This window comes from Semicossyphus pulcher, unplaced genomic scaffold (assembly GCF_022749685.1).
Source record: "Semicossyphus pulcher isolate SPU_LCO1_2020_fin unplaced genomic scaffold, fSemPul1.0.p SCAF_17, whole genome shotgun sequence".
Classification (NCBI taxonomy): domain Eukaryota; kingdom Metazoa; phylum Chordata; class Actinopteri; order Labriformes; family Labridae; genus Semicossyphus; species Semicossyphus pulcher.
Window position 1 is genome coordinate 4,277,968 of NW_027211681.1, and position 20,129 is coordinate 4,298,096.

General features: G+C 44.0%; 1 protein-coding gene across 2 annotated transcripts in view; it reads left to right on the forward strand.

The window, feature by feature from the left end:
• crebbpa (CREB binding protein a) overlaps positions 1-20,129 on the forward strand; it is a 50,251-nt gene that overhangs the window by 18,729 nt on the left and 11,393 nt on the right. The window contains exons 3-15 of one of the 2 annotated variants that reach the window (XM_069665490.1): positions 4,522-4,704; positions 6,650-6,893; positions 11,463-11,576; positions 12,570-12,839; positions 13,516-13,615; positions 13,813-13,950; positions 14,111-14,228; positions 14,440-14,611; positions 17,114-17,176; positions 17,521-17,642; positions 18,092-18,304; positions 18,633-18,938; positions 19,217-19,369. In XM_069665490.1, the coding sequence (XP_069521591.1) occupies positions 4,522-4,704; positions 6,650-6,893; positions 11,463-11,576; positions 12,570-12,839; positions 13,516-13,615; positions 13,813-13,950; positions 14,111-14,228; positions 14,440-14,611; positions 17,114-17,176; positions 17,521-17,642; positions 18,092-18,304; positions 18,633-18,938; positions 19,217-19,369 (2,196 nt within the window). The remainder of the gene's footprint in view (positions 1-4,521; positions 4,705-6,649; positions 6,894-11,462; positions 11,577-12,569; positions 12,840-13,515; positions 13,616-13,812; positions 13,951-14,110; positions 14,229-14,439; positions 14,612-17,113; positions 17,177-17,520; positions 17,643-18,091; positions 18,305-18,632; positions 18,939-19,216; positions 19,370-20,129) is intronic. The other variant, XM_069665489.1, reaches the window with a different exon arrangement.

Consider the following 20,129-nt stretch of genomic DNA (forward strand, 5'->3'; position numbering starts at 1 on the left):
ACCAAAAGAAGATATTTGATACCTACTTCAGTGTATGATGTGTCGGCCAGAGCATCTCTGTGGCACAATATTTAAATTAAAATGGTGTTTTGACACACATTTTACCTTTAACAAATATTGCGCTCAGTGAGCACTGATGCGGTGGCTCAAATTTGCAGGTAGATCTGTTTAGAACGCTGAATTTAAGATATATATATGTGGACGGTACTGTGCAAAAGTTTTAGGCAGTTGTGAAAAAAAGGCTGTAAACTAAGAATGGTTTCAAAAATGGAAGTTTATTTTCATCAATTAACAAAATGCAGTGAATGAACAGAAGAGAAATCTAAAATCAAATCAATATTTGGGGTGACCACCCTTTGCCTTCAAAACAGCATCAAGGTACACTTGCACACAGTTTTTGAAGGAACTCGGCTGGTAGGTTGTCCCAAACATCTTGGAGAACTAACCACAGATTTTCTGTGGATGTAGGCTTCCTCAAATCCTTCTCTTCATGTAATCCCAGACAGACTCGATGATGTTGAGATCAGGGCTCTGTGGGGACCATACCATCACTTCCAGGACTTCTTGTTCTTCTTCACGCAGAAGATAGTTCTAAATGACACTGGTTGTTTGTCTGGGGTCGTTGTCCTGCTGCAGGATAGATTTGGGGCCAATCATACGCCTCCGTGATGGTATTGCATGATGGATAAGTATCTGCCTGTATTTCTCAGCATTGAGGACACCATTAATCCTGACCAAATCTCCAACTCCATTTGCAGAAATGCAGCCCCAAACTTGCAAGGACCTCGCCCATGCTTCACTGTTGCCTGCAGACACTCATTAATGTACCGCTCTCCAGCCCTATAGCGAACTAACTGCCTCCTTCTACAGCCAAATATTTCAAATGTTGTGTTTTTCTGCACCCCAGTTCCAGTTGTTTTCGTGCATAGTTGAGTCTCTTGGCCTTGTTTCCATGTCAGAGGTATGGCTTTTTGGCTGCAGCTCTTCCATGAAGACCACTTCTGGCCAGACTTCTCCGGACAGTAGATGGGTGTACCTGGGTCCCACTGGTTTCTGCCAGTTCTGAGCTGATGGCACTGCTGGACATCTTCCAATTTTGAAGGGAAATAAGCTTGATATGTTTTTCATCTGCTGCACAAAGTTTCCTTGGCCGACCACTGCGTCTAAGATCCTCTACGTTGCCCGTTTTTTTGTGCTTCTTCAAAACAGCTTGAACAGCACATCTTGAAAACCAAGTCTGCTTTGAAATCTTTGTCCTTTGTTCTTTAGACCTTGCTGATGCAGTATAACTACCTTGTGTTTGTTGCTGTGCTCAGTCTTGCCATAGTGTCTGACCTGTGACATGAAACAGTCTTCCACAACCTCACCTTGGTAGCAGAGTTTGGCTGTTCCTCACCCAGTTTTAAGCCTCCTACACGGCTCTTTCTGTTTCAGTTACTGACTGTGTTTCAACCTACATGTGAAATTGATGATCATAAGCACCTGTTTGGTATGATTGGTTGATCATACATCTCCCTGACTTTGTGCAAGTGTACCTATAAGAATTGATACTGGTTTGAAAGCAAAGGGTAGTCACTAGGGATGTAATGATACACTCAACTCACGATTCGATACAAATCCCGATTCTGGGTTCACGATACGATTTACTCACGATACAATTTTCTTATTTAATGTGTTTTTTTTGATTTTGAGGTTTTATAGTGTATTTATTGTAATGTAAAAAAAAACAGGAAATTATAACCTATATGATAAATTCAATGTGCCATAATGCACATTTATACAATTAACAAGAAAAAATCTTCAAACAAAATAACTCCCCCTCCCTCCTTTTACCACTCATAGGCCACCCGCATAACAGTAGAGAGAGTTCAGGTGGAGCGACACCACCTTCTTTATAAATACAAACAGACCTGTGGGCTGCAGCTGTGTTATTCATAAGGCATTTCATCTACTGTTTCTAACGGCGTTCAAATGTATGTTTAATTAGCGTGAGGAGCCTGACGATGGTAACTTTTGGAAACGAAGGCTGAAGTCTCTTACTTCCTGTTGACACACAGCGGCTGTGGCTCAGTGGTAGAGTCGGTCGTCTTTCAATCGGAAGGTCGGAGGTTCGATCCCCAGCTCCCTCAGGCTACATGTCGAATTGTCCTTGGGCAAGACACTGAACCCCAAATTGCTCACAGGTATGAATGTGTTATCTGATTGACAGTTGGGCACTTTATGTAGCAGCCTCTGCCATCAGTGTGTAAATGTGTGTGTAAATGTGTGTGTGAATGGGTGAATGTGACATGTAGTGTAAAAGCAGCTTTGAGTGGTCGCAAAGACTAGAAAAGCGTAAGTATAGTCCATTTACCATTTACAGCTAGCCACACAAGCGTGTGTGCTGCTGGCACGTCCGCTCCGTGGGCAATCAGTTAATGTGACCACAGCGTTAACCAACCCCAGGGCGAGGTGTCGCTGATAACGGGAATACATTCACTGAAAAGCTGCCTGGCGTAATTGATAAGCCCTGAAAGCGTATCCTAGCTGACATTGCGCGTGACAGCAACAGCAGCATCGCGTGCTAAAAGTTTATGTGCAGGAGACAAAGCCGGATGCAGCCCCTGGATTGGGACACAGATACAGACTCTGATGCACTGATGCACACATTATTATATTATAGGGCTGCGTTATTTACTCCTCTATTCAGCTACAGACGCAAAAGACGTGGTGACGTCGAACGAGAGAAGCCAAATGCAGATAGCGCCCTCTGCCGTTGAAAAAATAGTTTTGCGATTCATCTCTTCATCTTATCGATTTGACTCGTCACTTATATGTATCGATTTTTAACTGCACCAGATATTGATTTGAGTTAGATTTTTCTTCTGTTCGCTCACTTATCATTTTGTAAATTGATGAAAATAAACAATTATTTATATTTTTGATAGCATTATTAGTTTACAGCATTTTTTTCCACCTGGCTAAAACTTTTACATAGTACTGTATATATGTATATATATATGTATATATATATTTGACGCCGGCAATACAATAATTGTATCACACCAGCTGGGACGCAGATACATTGCGATATCGATAATAACCCCCCCCCCCCGCCCAGTTTCGAAGCAAATTCTGTAACTGCGATACATTTTTTTCCGTATTGATCGTCTGATAGTGTGGTCCATTGATGGTCTAATGGTCCTTGGTATTTTGTTTTATGCACATACATGCTGAGAAAGCCCCCTGCTTAGAATTACATTTTTTTTCCCCCTGAAAGATTCACTTAGTTCAGATCACACGTTTCCATAATGCTACTAGGTCAGCCATGAACTACAGGCATCACCACTGCAAATTGAGTTACATGAACCTCTAGTGAGAAGATCAAATCCCGCTGCTTGTCATCTGAATGTGTACTTCAATCTTAGGAAAATTGGAAATTGACTCAACTCTGATGTTCAATAAGTCAGATTTTGTTGAGTTTTATTCCCCTGTGTTTGGGGTGCAGCTGCAAAATCAGATGTTCTTTTGGCCACCAGCGCCTTCATTGGACTTACTACTAATCTGCACGGTTGCTTGTATTACAAACTATCTGCAGAACTACGCTGAAACAGCAAAAATAGCAGCGTAAAATAAGGATACAGAGAGTTAAAGATGAGGGTACTTTTTACAGTGTTTGTCAGCTTTATTTATACAAGCCAGAATGCAGACAAAGAAATGAAGTGAGGCCGAGGCTGTGGCTTCTCGCACTCAATTAATCACGGTACATGTAAGCACTGCCAGCTCAGGTCTGCTAGCAGTAGAACTCAGCTTCCCCGTCAGTTTAGGTCGTTGCTAAAGAATTTATTGCTTCAGTTGACTACATTAAGCATCAGTCATTAGACATCCACACATTCGTGGTGAAGATACCTCTAACCTACCTACTCCAGTGTTTGTTGTTTAAATTAGTAGTTTCATGGTTCCACTGGTTGCAAACAGCTCGAGAGGGGAGGAGGAGAAAATGACGGAAATGTTTCTCCAGCTGACGGCCTGACAGGTCCGTCCTGCCAATAGCTGGTATCATGCTGAGCTGTCATGGTGCCAGAGCATTGGTCTGGTTAAGAGGGTACTCAGCACAGTCATCCTGGCACAGCTAGTATAGGGCGTGCATTGGCAGAGGTCTTGTAGGGACAAATTGGCATTAAAATGTAGGTGGAGCTGCTGTTGGCATGTTGCTGCTGTTTTGACAAATTAAGGTGAATAATGACCCCTGAATGCATCATCCATCATAACATCCACACTTATAAATATGGTGAACTGTGTCTGTGTTGTTGAGAACGGAGCTGAGTGTTTGGTTTATTAAGAATGTTACAGATGTTACTTGGCTACGAGTTGGGTAGTAGTCAGATGTAAATGAGAATTAATTGGCGGGGCAGTGAGGATATCATATTTTTGACTATTGAACCATTTTGTTGAGCACATTTGTGCTTAAACTAGACCATACTTGTCAGTCTGTAAAAAGACTTCTGCTTAATTATAATAACAACTTTTCTCTCTCTCCAGATGGGCCTAGGCAGCAACGGGGGTCCGTTTGGGGCCCAGCCTTACGGTCAGGGTGCCACGGGGCCCGGCCAGCAGCTAAACCCTCAGCAGCAGCAGCTCCAGAACAAGGCTGCCCTCGCCAACAGCCTGCCGCCATTCCCCAATGAGCTCAAAGGGGCCGCTGTGACCAGTGTGCCAAACATGGTTAGTGCTTATTACAATTATACAGACATGAATACAAATATTGTTAAACACATGATACAAGTTATGACACACAAAATCCTTAGATACTCTCTTGCCTGAAACAGTAACCTCAGCGTTCTCTCAGAGGCAGAGCAGACGTGCAGACTTTTAACACTACCTAAATTACCTTTTCTGCTAAAGTCTGTCTTATCTCACCTGTCCTGCATCTGCATCTGTCCTGCATCTGAGCTTGTTGTCAGAGCCACGATTAACAACAAGCTGTTTGCCAGTTACATGTAGGTTACACTATAAGTTTGTTTACTGTGTCTGGTCTTCCTGCTGGAGCTCAGCCTGCCAACAGCTGTCAATCAAACACAGACACCAACATGCCCCTCTAGCTTAAAAGAGGCAATACTGACATTTCCAAAAGGACCTATTTTCCCTCTTAGTAATAAAACTATTAACAGGACATTTAATAACATTTGAAAACAGAGTCATTATTCTTTATTACATGAAACAGTGATCACAGCTTTCAGGAGCTGCGCTGAAGGCTGCTTAACAAATACACAGTCTGATGTGCCACTTTGATAGTGGTGCATTTGGAAAAACGAAAAGGAGCTGTCAATCTCTCTCTTGCTCACTCACTCCGCGGTGATCCGCGTGAAATACAGTGTTGCTGTCGTTAAATCCCTATGCAGAGTTACAGTGATAAGAGACAACAACATGTGATGTGTTTTACTCTGAGTTATTAGACGTGTGGACTTAATGCAGCATGATGCGGAAGTTGACGATCATGTATAGATGCAATGACAGTTCGGGGCGCTCAGCAGCTGCCACAGCGCGAGCTTCACCGCGTTGCTTCACATAGCGCTGCAAATAGGAGCGTATGAGACCACGGAGATCTGCTCTATGACTGTGAAACACGCCAGGCTTGTTATAATATTTCTGCGCGAGGCATGCGTGTTTCACTGCACACTGGCTGCCTTGTATCAAACAGCTTCCTACTTTCACTCTGGCCGTGTCGGCTTTTATTTTGAAAGTACCAGCTGGTGGATGCCTGTGATCACAATCGGTCGGTCAAAAGTGCTTCTTACACACTGAATTTTACGATACATTTTACGTCAGTTAGTTTTCAGGAGCTGCACTAAAGGCTGCTGAACTAATACTCAGTCTGATTTGACACTTTGGTAGGGGTGCGTTTCCTGCATCAGGGCGGCGGGATTCATTTCTAAAAGTAACTTTTCAGTACTTTTCTTGTTGTGATAAATAAACAAATCTTAAAATGGACCATTATTAGAATTCTATAATATGACATTTCTTGTCTGACCAGGAGTCTAATTTAACCATGATTGGTTCAGCCCTTTTTACACTGCCAGTTCGAGGCGGGATTATTACGCCTCTGTTGCGTCCCGTCTTCTATGTAAAACACACGGAGGTAGAATGGTGGGGCGAAGTCGTTCCGCCTCTGAGCCGGCATCAAAGGTAGTAACAGAGGTGTAAACAACGGAGCTGGCAGGGCGGAACAGCTCCGTGTGTGTGTATTTGAAGCACGTTCTGTTTGTTTACACCTTGCACACGTTTTGCTTCCCGCAAGTGTAAAAACACCGGGGCGGCTTTACGTCGGCGTTGCTTGGTCCAATGTAAAGTGGCAAAGGCTGCATGACGGCAGAGCTTTGTTACAGTGCTGAGGAGGAACCGCAGTATAAAAAGTGACTCTCTGAGGCCAGCAGGAAAAAGGAGAGAGACGACAGTTTGAGAGAGTAAAAATGGAGCGACACATTTCTTAATACACTTTACAAACAGACATGTGTCACAGCTGTGTTACTGATGTAATCAAACAGCACTTAAAAAACAAATGAGTCATGCTTATATTTGGTACCTACATAAAGAGAATCATGCATCATGTGTTCTTAAAACCCATTACGACTCTGACATTTGCCTTCTTTTCTTTTATTTCACCATGCAGCAGGCAGCGATGCTCCCACTGGCCGGCGGCGGGGGCGTGGCAGTGCCTTCAGCGGGCCCCACAGCCGACCCAGAGAAACGCAAGCTGATCCAGCAGCAGCTGGTCCTGCTGCTTCACGCACACAAGTGCCAGCGACGGGAGCAGGCCAACGGGGAGGTGAGGGCCTGCGCCCTGCCTCACTGCCGCACCATGAAGAACGTCCTCAACCACATGACCCACTGCCAGGCCGGCAAGTCCTGCCAGGGTGAGTCAGAGCTTTTCAAACAATCGGATAATGAAATCAAAGTGAAAAGTTCCTGGTGTTGAAAAGTGTGTACAAGTTGAAACCCCTTTTTACAGATTGAAACTTTGCTGCTGTCACATTGTAGTTCCTCTAAGTTAATCACTGTTTGATTTCTGGATGCACGGTTTTGTTAGTAGTAATTTAAAGGACGTTTTAATGGCAACATGTTTAATGCCGTCTTTTCGTTGCTGCCATTTTGATTGCCATGCAGCTGTTGGTCATGTGCGTATGTTAAATGTTTTGATGTCACATAAATCGCTCAGCCACTGCTCCTTGACTCTAAGTTGATGCACAAAGAGAGCAGAATTCACAAGCTGCTGTGAGTTTGTTGCAGGAGACAGAACAAAGTACAGAAAAATACCACACCTATTTTGCTTTCCCTCCTGTATGACTGCCCAAAAGATATAAAGCTGAAGCAGAAAATTGACAGTTTGCCATCTTTGTCTGATCCGAATGACAGGTACATCTGCCCGTATGCGCAACTACTTCTAAAACTGAACTTCAGTTCGGTTTATGCCTCTGCTCTTACAGATCAGATCTATTTCTACTTTTGCGTCCACTCTGTCTTTTTATCATCATCTTGGTAAAATCCGTATTTGCGTAATCCGTATTATCGGCCGGGCCGATATTCGGCATTTTGACGCATATTGGCATCTGCCTTTTTTATTTATTTTTTCCAATCCAACGGCCGATAAGAGATCAATTTAAAACTGGGTTATTTTGGCTCTGATGCATATGCTTAATGGCATTTAAACAAAGTTAAGTGTTGGAGTTTGTATTATTCAAATTTTGACGACAATATTTTCACTTTTGCTGCAAATGAATATCGGCTTCAAATATCGGTTATCGGCCTCCTTGACTACTAATAATCGGTATCGGCCCTGAAAAAAACATATCGGTCTATCTCTAGTTTTTATCATATGGATAAAATTAGGGATGCACAATATTATTGGCACGTTATCGGTATCGGCCGATATTGGCTTAAAAATGAACTATCGGATATCGGCCAACACACTGATATCCGCAGATATAATTAACTGATAAAATAATGGGCTGCTGCATACTTGATTAAATGCCCGACCTCTGCGCAATGTCCCCGGCGCGAAGAAGACCCGCGCGGTGCAGCGTGATGACGTCACGTGTGTCTACCTGCAGCATGAGAGAGTTAGAAGCCAAAATGTCCGTGGTGTGGAAGTTTTTCAAAGTGTCCGAAATAGATAGCAAAACTGCTATTTGCAATGACTGCTCAGCTTCGGTGATGCGAGGAGGAGCCAAGGCAAAGTCTTTCAACACTACAAACTTGATTAACCATCTCAAGACCCGTCACCCCGACCGTTGTAACAAATGTGATAAGAGTATCACCATTATACTGCATGCTAATTCCAATACAGAAGTGAGTTGATGATCTCTGCAATGAGGTGTGCGGGAAAAAAATATCGGTATCGGTAATCGGCTAAATGAGTTGTAAAATATCGGCATAACGGATATCGGCAAAAAATCCAATATCGTGCATCCCTAGATAAAATATACAACCTTAAAAAGTAGTCGGTCGCCACTAATCATAAATACACAATACATTTCAAGAGATATACTTGCTTTTAGCTACGTGTCCGTGTGCGCATAATGGTCGCCACGTGCTCCCTTTGTCTGTTTGGAGCGTCGGCTGTGCCCGTCCTCAAAATTTAATGCTACACGTACGCAAGGTGACCGGTAGAGGCAGAGGGGATGTGACGGGGTCAACACAACAACAGGGACAACAATGGCAGAAAGTATTGAAGACAAGCTGATGGCCCAAGCCCACAGTTATCTGTATGATGTGTCGTTACCACTGCACAGCAACAAACATGCCTGTAAAAATAGTTCCATTTCAGAAGTCGCCGTGGAAACCTGCCAAACTACATAGAAACAAGTCTGAGACCGTTACGTCTGTGCATTGAGGAACATATTGGAGAAACTGAGTGGGGATGGTGCCAGTGGTCTGTTCTGTCCACCGAACACACAAAAACTGTCGCTTTTCTGCTGTGATCTCAGAATTAACATCGTACATAATACATAAACATAATAACGTCCTCAAGTGTTGCCATGTCTAATAAAGAAATAATGTTGGATTTAGGGATTTCCTCCTAAAATTTCCCCGAGAAGACCCTGAGTCCAGTCACATTTTGTCCATCAAGCATCTGTATGACCCTTCAGTGTAAATTGTTCATGAGGTTTTTCAGGCCCTTGTTGGTTTTACCAGGAGTCTCTGTCTAATCTTGACCGGGCATTGGCGGGCTTTCCATCCATTCAAAAAATCTCTACACTCAGCTCCTACCTGCTTGCCTGCTTGCTGGCTCAGTCTGCTCTTCCGCGATTTCTCTCTCTGGATTGGCGATATCGTCTGTCTCTGCCTGCTCAGGAACCTCCGGCCCCTGCTCCTCTCCTTCCTGTCAGCACCAGCAGTGCTTTGATGAAAAATTCCCCTCAAGCTACTCTCATTTAGATTTGGCTCCATGTCTCTGCTCTAGCCTTGGACCTGAATGCTTAAGTTAAATTTCAAGCCAAACACACTCCAAGGCCAAGGTGTGTTAAGTGTGAAGGAGTCTGTGTCTCTGCTCCCCGCCCGCCAGCTCATTTCCTCTCGCTCAAGATCTCTGCTTCTTGGAGCCTCTGAAGTAACCGTGGAGAGATTTTGTTCCCGAACATGAGTTATCGTTGTGGTTTTAGATTTATCTGATGTCTGTTGGCTTAGTTCATTTTCACCCGGGGCACCCTGCAGTTTGCGGTATGAGGAGTGCTTGGATTGGCTTTGGTCCTCACTGAGGCCTTTTTCTTTGTTCATCACCACATGCTGAATCCTACAGAAAGCCTTCAACATGAACACCCTGCTATCTTTGAGTGTTTGCCAGTAGTATTGGCGTTTTTACAAAGATAATAAAGTTTAATTGTGTTTACTTGTGCACAGCCCTTCAAGCCATGTAGTAATTGTAGATGGAGCAGGAATTCAATGTGCCAGGCAGCTAGGCTAATTTTAGCCTGCTTTGTGATTTCCTTTCAGATTAGCTGCTAGCACATTAGCATGACCACAGATGAAATGAAACGCCCTTGTTTCTTCAGCCACGCACAATATGAATATTGTTTAGGGTCCATTTCCACCGGGCAAAACCAAGAGCCTTCAAAGAGTGAAATTAGCTGCTGAGTTCTTTTCTCTCATTAGATGGCCGTCCATCTGTCTCACTTCCTACACATTTCTCTAATGTGCTTTTACAGCCTTTTCCCCTTTACATGGCGAGTTGTTCTGCCCTAGCTTTGAGCTTATTTCCCAAAAAACTCATGACTCACTTTTCTGAGAATAAAATTGGGCATTTTACCAAAACCAGTTCAAAAAATGAATCATATTAAACCCATAGTAATAACAAGTCACTGCCGGTAAGTGTGTGCCCCCTCCATGTCAACAAGTCCCTGCATCTTTTTTCTTCTCCTTTTTTTATCAAGAACTGGAGATTCATATCTTAATTGCTTAACAGGGCTGTGTCAGCCAAATCGGATTTTGCAGTTCAATACGAAGCTTCGACTATTTCTAACTTTTTAACTTCTATATATTACCTTGACGAAAGAAAAACGTTTATCAGACTTTTCCACAAACGCCGCCTGTTGGCTTGACAACAAAACATTTCCTGCTGAATACTTTCTAGTTGTTTCAAGTCATGTTACTGTTTTTAACAAGCTATGTTAGTGGCATCTCGGCTCACAGCCCTGGGCCCCTAAGCCCAGAAGAAGGGTGCCACAGGTTAATAATGGAAACTCCTTTATTTGTTGTGCTTCTGGTTTTAGTTGCATTTGTTTTAGAGGGGAGGAGATCTCTTCATATAATTGGGCTCTTGGTAAAAACCCTGTTAACAACGAACACTGGAGGAATACAAACCTGAAAACCATCTTAGCACTTAGAAACAATGTAGCAGCAGCTCATCTCACAGCCCCTCATGACGTCCTGTGATCGCCTAAGACGAGCGTCGCAGAAACACTGATTTTTAAAGGGAAACTGCTTCATTCAGTGTTATTAGTGGTGTTTAGATAATTTTGTTCCTGGCAAAAACCTTCTGAAGAAATAACAATCATGATGTCTGTAAAGTTTACAACCTGATGTACCGCTGCATTGCGCGATATATGATGGAGCAACTTCCAAAGAAGTGCAGATATTTCACTGACAGGACTAAAGTTAACTTGGGGTCTTCTCCCCTGATGATTTAATGCCTTGCATGTTTGGGGGGCAGCCCTGCAGTCTAACATACCGAACAGCTGCTGGGATTGTGGGTACAGATTCAGAGCTTGTACAGAAAAAAAAGATGCCTTTTGATCACGTGGAATCACAACATAAAACACAACATTGTGTAACATAAAGAAAATAAGCATTTTCATTACCAGGATGGATGTGACAGCTATATTGATTTCACGTGATATTGCACAGCCCAAGTGTAGAGTTGTAATTTAATACATCAAACTGTTAGCATCACAACTCTTAACCCTGTTTCTTTCTGCCTGTTCCTGCAGTGGCTCACTGTGCGTCGTCCAGACAGATCATCTCTCACTGGAAAAACTGCACACGACACGACTGTCCCGTCTGCCTGCCGCTGAAGAACGCCAGCGACAAGCGCACCCAGCAGCGTAAGTACATGCAGCAGGCCCCGGCGCTCCGCCGCTTAACTATTGTCAAGTGGCTCAGCAGTAACTCAGTGAGTGGAGGAAACTCAGCCTCGTGTTTGTTGTCTGTGTTGAACAAGCAGGAAATCTAGACGAGGCGAGCTCTGGGGTTATCTTCCAAATGTTTCCATCTTTATCGCAGTCGTTCCAGGATTTATGTCGGTGTATTGATCTCTAATGGCCCACAGTGACAGAATTAGGACTGCTTGTTGCTTCTCTGAAACCTGAAAAGAGTGTTACTTCACGAAGAGTAAAAGCACTCAGTGGGTGAGAGAGTGGTCCTGCTGGTGTTGTAATCCGACACACAGGAGGGAAAAGAGTCTGATGGAGGGAGAGAGGGTGGAAACGCAGAGCGTGAGTTTGAAGTGTCTCTCTGAGCCGCTGTTTAGCTGTTCACCGTGACTCCCCATTACAACAGAGCTGAATTCGACGCTCTCTCTGCCTCTCACTTACGCTGTTTTTCTTTCTGTTATGTTTCTCACTCCCTTCATGTAATTGTTGTCACAGGTTCCTACTCTGTTTTCTTTCCTGCCCGACCATCCTGTCCCTCCTCTCTTCTTTAGTTGTATTACTTACTTCACACTTTTTTCACAGCGTTGCCGTGCTGGTCTGTCCCTGTTTGGCTCGCATGTTAAAGAACATGATGCTGGAGCTTGTGTCTCTCCTGCCAACACAAACACAATGCAGTATTTCTTTGTTCTGCCTCCTCTGATTTGTGTCTTTCCACAAACTACGAGCTTTTTCAGCTTTTTCAGCCCAACCGGAGCCTGAACCCAGAGAAATATCCTAACGCCCTGTCCCCTGAAGAGATTTATGCATTTATTCAGTTCACTGCTGTTTCAAGCATTTAGCCTTGCATTAATGTTCTCTCTGTATCATGCGGTCATGTGACTTCATCCTGCTATGCGTGTGTATTTGGTGCTACCTGTTATAAGTCTTCTCTGTCTCTCTCCACAGCCATGCTGAGCTCCCCTAATACGGGCCTCCAGAACCCCATGTCCTCAGTTGGTGTGGGCCAGCCAAGTGCTCCCACCATCAATACCTCAGCCCCCATAGACCCCAGCTCCATGCAGAGAGCCTACGCGGCACTCGGGTTGCCCTACAGCAGCCAGGCTGCCGGGCAGGCCCAGCAGGCTGCGGGCCCAGGACAGACCGCAGGGACTCAGAACGCACAGGGCCAGCAACAACAGCAGCTTCCGCAGCAGATGAGACCCATCAATGCACTTGGTAAAGCCAGAGGGGAGGATTGGACTTGTGTATTTTCTATGAGCAGTTTTAAGAAACCTGAAACATGGATGTATGTACAGTCGTTACACAACTCATAGTGTCATACCTAGTGTCTGTTAGGCCACCAGAACAGCTTCAATGCACCTTGGCTTTGATTTTACAACTCTCCAAAATCTCCCATAGGTGTTCACTTGGGTTCAGATCTGATTACTGCAAAAGCCATAATATGTGATTCAAATCATTGTCATACTCACCGAACCGTTCAGTGAGTCCCTGTGTTCTTTGGCTCAGGGCATAATCATCCTGGCAGAGATACTACTGTCATTTGCATGGACTTTAAGAAATGCCCGCCACCATATAACAGAGCCTCCAGATCTCCTCCCTAAAGGGGTGAAGCACACAGGCTTTTCCTTTAATTTGTGACCTCATACTTAACTTGAAAATACACATCGAACCCTAAATGGGTCAAAACCTGAGAATATCCCAAAAACAAATTGTGGTATTTGTTGTGAAGCCGACTCCGAATCAAACCAAGCTGCATTTTAGCATGTGTTTATAGTATTAGGTACTCTTTAAGTTTTAGACATGGCGGCCATTCAAAGCCAGACTAGGACTGAGCTGTTGTGATGATGAAATCGAGGCAGTGCTGTTTGCTCACTGCGTTTTGTATTTACAGGTAACCAGATGGCTCTTGGAGGTGGGACAATGGGCGTGACCGCTTCAGATCAGACCAACCTGCACACAGACTCCCTTCCCAACACACTCAACACTAACAAGTGAGTCCACCAAAGACTACATTCATTTGTTGACCCTAAAAGGTTTTTATTGGTTTGCTAGACACTTAAATGAATTTAATAAGCAGGTTTACCGGAACCAGATTCTATTCTGGTGATGATTGAGAAATGTAATGGTGGCTATATAAACACAGAAATCATAGCTGTAATATTTAACCTTCCTCCTGTTGCACCCCCAGTCAGCTGCTGTCAGACGGGTCGTCTGTGGGCTCAATGGGAAACCTTCCCACAGCAGCACCCATCTCTGCCACAGGCACCAGGAAAGCGTGGCACGAGCACGTCACTCAGGACCTGCGCAATCACCTCGTACACAAACTGTGAGTGCAAACTGCTGCAGGAGAGATTAAACTGTTTTTTATGCATCATTGTCCCTCTCTCTTGTCTGAAGTTGCAGGGCCTGGTTTTTAAGCAAATTTGAAATTACAGTAGAAAATACAAGATATATTCAAGTCCGCAAATCTTGTCCTTCTGTGGCAGAGTACAAGCCATATTCCCGACCCCTGACCCGGCAGCTTTGAAGGACAGACGAATGGAGAACCTGGTGGCCTACGCCAGAAAGGTGGAGGGGGACATGTACGAGTCCGCTAACAGCCGGGTAGGTTTCCTGAAATGGGTCTCAACTTGATCCAAACTTGAATTTTTCAAGTTCCTTATCAAAGCCAAGCTGAAGACCTTTCAGCACTGCCAAAACATGCACAGTACTTTTCTGTATTATTCCTGTTTTCATCTCTTTTACTTTACTTTTTTTTCTTAAACTATCTGGCTCATCAACTTTTACTAACTTCTTCCCCCTCACCTCCCCTCAGGATGAATACTACCACTTTCTGGCTGAAAAAATCTATAAAATCCAAAAGGAGCTGGAGGAGAAGAGGCGCTCCAGGCTACAAAAGCAGATCATCAACCAGGCACCTTTGGCCGCCCAGGGGACGCAGCAGGCCGGCCTTCCCCAGCCCAATGCCTTTGGCCCAAGGCCACAGAGTGAGTACAACGTTTGAAGACTTGCAGAATCTCAGGGAAACGTTGAGTTGAAAGGTAAAATTTAGAGGTTCATTAAACATTTTTGAAAAAGGAAATGTTTTAGAAACTTTGTCAGGCAGAAGAGATCCTGCTATAAATTTTATGCAGAGGAAGATACAAATTTTAATGTCTCTGGTTTTATCAGGCCACTTTGTGAAATGATGCCCACCATTGTGTTAAGATTTCTGGATTTGACAGGTACTCTATGCACTGACAAACTGAGTTTTTTCTATTATCTATTTATATGGAGGTGATTTTCCCCTCTGTAGCTTAAAGAAAGATTTGATCCATAATGCTCTACATTCAGCTGTTTGTCATGTTTTTAGTAGTTTAAGTACAATTATCAGAGGTGGAAAGAGTACCAAAATATTCTTCTCAAGTAAAAGTACTAGGGCTTACAAAGTCGTTAATAAGGCGTTAACGCACATTCCCTTTAAAGCCACTAATTATTTTAAAGCGCGATTAGCGCACGCGTTTTCTATTATTATGACCCTCCGCCCGCCCCGTAGTTTGAGAAATCAGGAAGCAATGAAGCCGCAATGTTGTGGATAGCATGCAGAAACGAACCTCGGTGAGAAGAAATGGATAAAGAAAAGGCTCTTTTAAATGACAAATTCAGCCCAAAAGCCCCGCTAGATGGTTCTCTGGACAAGACTAAAATTATGTGTTTTTACTGTCGATGTGAACGGAGTTACCACCGGCAGTGTTTCCGCTACTTTTGCCGGTCGTTCGCCTGCTCTTCTTGTTGAGGAAGAGCACAGACGCTCTCTGTCCGCACACAATCATATACAGTTCTGTAACGCAATGTAAACATCCTACTGTGTATCTCTGTGTGTCCCTATTGTAAATGCATTGATTGTCGCCGTTTATAAAGCTTATCCAAGGTGCAGATGTCATTCAGTAACGATTGATCGTTTGCGTCATTGATAAAGTCCCTCGTGCACACGCGGCTCACGTGCTGTGAGAACTGAATTGCGAGAGAAATTATTTAACTTTTGTGACTGAATTAAACAGACTGCTGATGAAGAGAGTCAACACAGCAGACAGACAGAGAGACAGACAGAAAGAGGGGGCGGGGCCAGAAGCTGTGCAGAGAGCAGAGGTGCAGGTGTGTTGGGGGACTGAAGCAAAGTGAAGTGATCAGATTAAAGTAGGTTGAGAATTAAGGTGAAGAAGAGAGTACAATTAAACTGTGGAAGGAAGAAATCAGCATCTAGAGAGAGGGTGATCCAGACTGAGTAAGTCTACATGTGATGTGCTTCTCACCGAAATCAATGATATATGTGATGATTGGCCTGTTCTGCTTTCAGCGTATTTTTTGAGCATGCAGTACCTTTGAGGTTATTCTGTAGAATATTCTGGACAGTATTTGTCATTGTTTTGGAATGTTGCAGTAATAATAAACATACATTTGCATAAAGGAAGCATATTTGTCCATTCCCATGTTGATAAGAGGATTCAAAACTTTTACAAAAGGTAAAAAATGTGTGATTAATTTGCCATTAATCGCGAGTTAACTATGGACAACCATGCGATTAATCACGATTAAATATTTGAATCGATTGACATCCCTAAAAAGTACTATTACTGACTTAAGTACAAGTCAAATTACCAGTCTAAAAATGTACTAAAGTAAAAAGTAGCTTGTTTAAAATGTACATTAAGTAAAAGTTAGTTTTTCAACAACGGGAGGGGAGTCTCTCCTGTTTAGTGTAAAAAGGACAAGGGGATGTACCTCTCAAACGTATTGTTTTTAATTAAAGGAAAATCTTTACAAATTAAAGTGCAAAAAATAAAACATGTCGACCCGCAACATTTAAAAGCCTTAGAGAGGTATAATGTGTTATTTTAGTTCAGACATCCCATCAAACATTTTCAAACAATACAACCATTGAAGGAGGCATAAACTGTGGATTCTGTAGACCATCCTTCTGTTCTTCACCAACAAACACCAACAACAGTCAGACTGCAAATCTATTAGTGTTGTGACTTTCCCTAAATGAACCAAAGAAGACTAAAATCTCAGTATCAGAACTCACTGTTTGGCCTTCAGCTGGCTGTGCACCACTGCTGTCTGACTGTCCATCTCCATCTTCCTGGTGATGTAGCGGCAGTTTGTTCTCCTGCCCATCATGCACTGCAGTTGTTTACGGGGTGTGATTTTTTTCCCTTCGTTTTTTATTCAGGCCTACATTTTTTTTACTCAGTATCGGATGTGATTTTAAATGTTGTGAAGAACAATACTTCAAATGAAACCTACTTAAGTAAAAGTCAAATTACCGATGTTACAAGTACACAAAAAAGACTACTCAATTACAGTCACGTAATTAGTTACTTTCCACCTCTAACAACTATATCCCTGCATAAAGTTAATAATACATAATGGATTATTTGTGTTGACGGATTATATGTTTTTTGTGATATTTGGTCATGTTGAACTAAAGCTTCAATGTTTTTTTTTAGATGGACCTGTTCCTCTGCCCAACATGCCAAATCAGATCATGAATCGCATGCAGGTTCCACAAGGTAGGTCTTAGATATTGCATGTTGCGCATGGTATTTTCAGACTAAGGTTGTTAAACCAACTAGAGCCCAGAATGCAGAGCAAAACAAATGTTTGTGAAGCAGAACACTTGAGATGACGTGAGGAAGGTAAACAATCATTGGAAAGGGACCAAAGTGTTTGCAGGAATAAGAGATGCCGCGTGCTGCTTCATCATTATGTCAAAAAGTATGTTTTTGACTGGAGAGTTGATGCATGTAAACGCATGATGGGTTAATTGAAAGCTAATAGGCCAACAGAGACATAACCTAATGTGTGGTCCTTCAGCACGTTTGTCTGCTGCTGAACATGTCCGTCTTCTGTACAGTAATCAACCAGTTCAACCACATGGCTCTGCCCAACGCCCAGCTGTCCCAGGCACCAATGGGAGCCCGAGCTGCCTCACCCATGAACCACCCGCAGCAAATGAACATGAGCTCCGTCCCAGCGGTGAGAGGGCACGCAAATCACAGCACACAAATATACACAGGCACATGCTGTCTGCATGCACAAGCAGTGTGCATAGAAGTGAGAAAACTGGGGTAACGTGGATAGAAGAGAGCACAGTGGTGCTTTACTGTATAGTGCTAAGAAGAGCTTTTGTGAACTCAGGTGTGAGATCCAAGCTTGAACTTTAAAAAAACACTGCACTGAGGTGAATACAAGGTGTGGGTTGAAGTGATGGCAAAGTGAGGACAGATTTTCCCATCAGTTACAATACTGTAACAGCACAGTGTCTTTGACTCTGTGACTTCCTGCACGACTGAATTACTAATTGGATGTTGGGCAGCTCTTTCACTCAGTAAGAGAACAAGGGACAAAAGAAGCTCATAGTATTTCTAATAATGTAACTGTTTATCTGTACTGTTCATGCTAACATCATCTGTCCTGCCTTGTAGATGGGCATGTCTCCCTCCAGGATGCCCCAGGCCCAGGGCATGATGGCCGGACACGGTGGCGCTAACATGGTAGGCCAGACGGCCAGCCAGGGACAGTTTCTGGCTCAGACACAGTTTCCTCCAGGATCTGCTGCAGTCGCTGCAACGGGCACCATGAATGTCACGGTGGGGCCCGGCATGGGCCAGCCTCCAGCACAGGCTGCCGTCACCCAGGTGAGACACGAAGAGAGACGAGGAGTGGGGAGCTGCAGCAAACCAAGTTGGACTGTCTGTTGTCAATAATACTATCCCTTTAAGAATTGCTACAAAGTTGTGCTAATTCCAACTAGCTGCTGGGCAACTAAACTCAAACTTTTCTCATCAATCATACGACGCACTAATTCCCTTAAAATTGTTCTCGTAGCAACCACACAGTACTCCCTAAATTTTAAATTGTGTGTTGTGTCGTGTTTGTCTTATAACTGTGTGTTTGTCTGCTTATCTTGTGCGTTTGTGTCTGTGTGTGTGTCCGCCTGCTCTTTGTGTGTGTCCTTCTCTCCAGCAGCAGCAGCAGCAGAGCGCTAACCTCCCCATGAATGCACTTGGCCCCTCGCTGGGCCCTCAGCTAGCCTCCTCCCAAACCCCCTTGCACTCCACGCCTCCGCCTGCCGCCTCCTCCGCCTCCACGGCTGGGGGGGCCACTAACCTGCCGCACCCCCAGTCCTCCAGCCGCAGCTCCACCCCCACCCTCCCCGGCCCTGCCCCAGCCCCGGGTGCCACCCCACCCCGTCCCACCCAGCCCCAACCCCAGGCGGAGCTCCCCGCTGCAGCACAGACGCAGCCTCTGCCTCAGCCCCCTACCACGCCGGTGAGACTGAGACCCTTCGCATGCCCTTCACTCTGCCCCCCCCCCATCCAAGCTCCCATCCTTCGACTGCCATGTACCACTCTGTCCCATCCACCTTTCTGTCTAATAACTGCATCTCCGCCAGCGTCCATCATAGAGGAATGTTACATGACGTAAAATCAATGCGAGAGGCGATCATCCGTGTCATGGCTTCAGCCCTGCATGCAAAAAGAGAAATGAAGCTGTTACCAGAGGCTCATGTTTTTCCTCTCGCTCTGCCCCCCTCCTCTTTGTTTCAGCTGTCTCAACCAGGGGCCAGTCTGGATAACCGGGTGCCCACCCCAGCTTCAGCTGCCAGTGCCGACCTGCCTGCCCAGGAGATCAAAACAGAGCCGCACCATGACCAACAGGAGTTTGAGGCCGCTGGCGGCAAAACTGAGCCCAAGATGGAGGTTTGTTGAAGCTATGTGCTACGCTTTTAACTCCTCTGTGTGTTCCCTCTTTAAGGTTTCATCCTTCCCTGTGTTTTTAGATAAAGCTCATATAGCATGAACATATTAAATTATTTTTGTATGATCGTCAGTATATTTGCTCAACATTTCATATATTTTTACTGTAAATGTATAAGAAAAACCTTGTTTTGATATTGAAAGGTCAGTTGTTATTGTTGCGCTAAGTAATACCTATTCCGAAGCGCCTTTATCCTTCACCAAACTAAAAATCAACCAAACAATCAGCAAACTTGATGAAACCTAAATGAACGAGTGATCTTCTCATGTTTGGACATAATGGATGAAACAACTCGTACCGTTCTCACCATGTTTTACAGGCGGAAAATACAAAAATGCGTTATATCCCGAAAAAGCAAAATATCCTCATTTTGAGTAGAGATACTCTTATATGTCTGAATGTTATAGGTCCTGATAAAGCTTTTATTAAGCTGATCGGGTATTGGCCATGTTGCGATAGAGCCACATTTAAAGTTGTTATCTCCAAGATCTCAGTTTCGTTCTCTTTGGCGGCACCTATGGTGATAAACGGTAATTGCGGGAGCACACTTCCCAGATATCCAGACAATGTTGCATGTGTGACGTACACGGTTGGCTCTGGTTGTAATTCTTGATTTTGACGGTCGCTTTCCTTTTTAGACTGTTTGCTTTATCTGAGCGTCGAATTTGTTTCTTTTTTTGGATTTTCACTTATTTTTGAAGT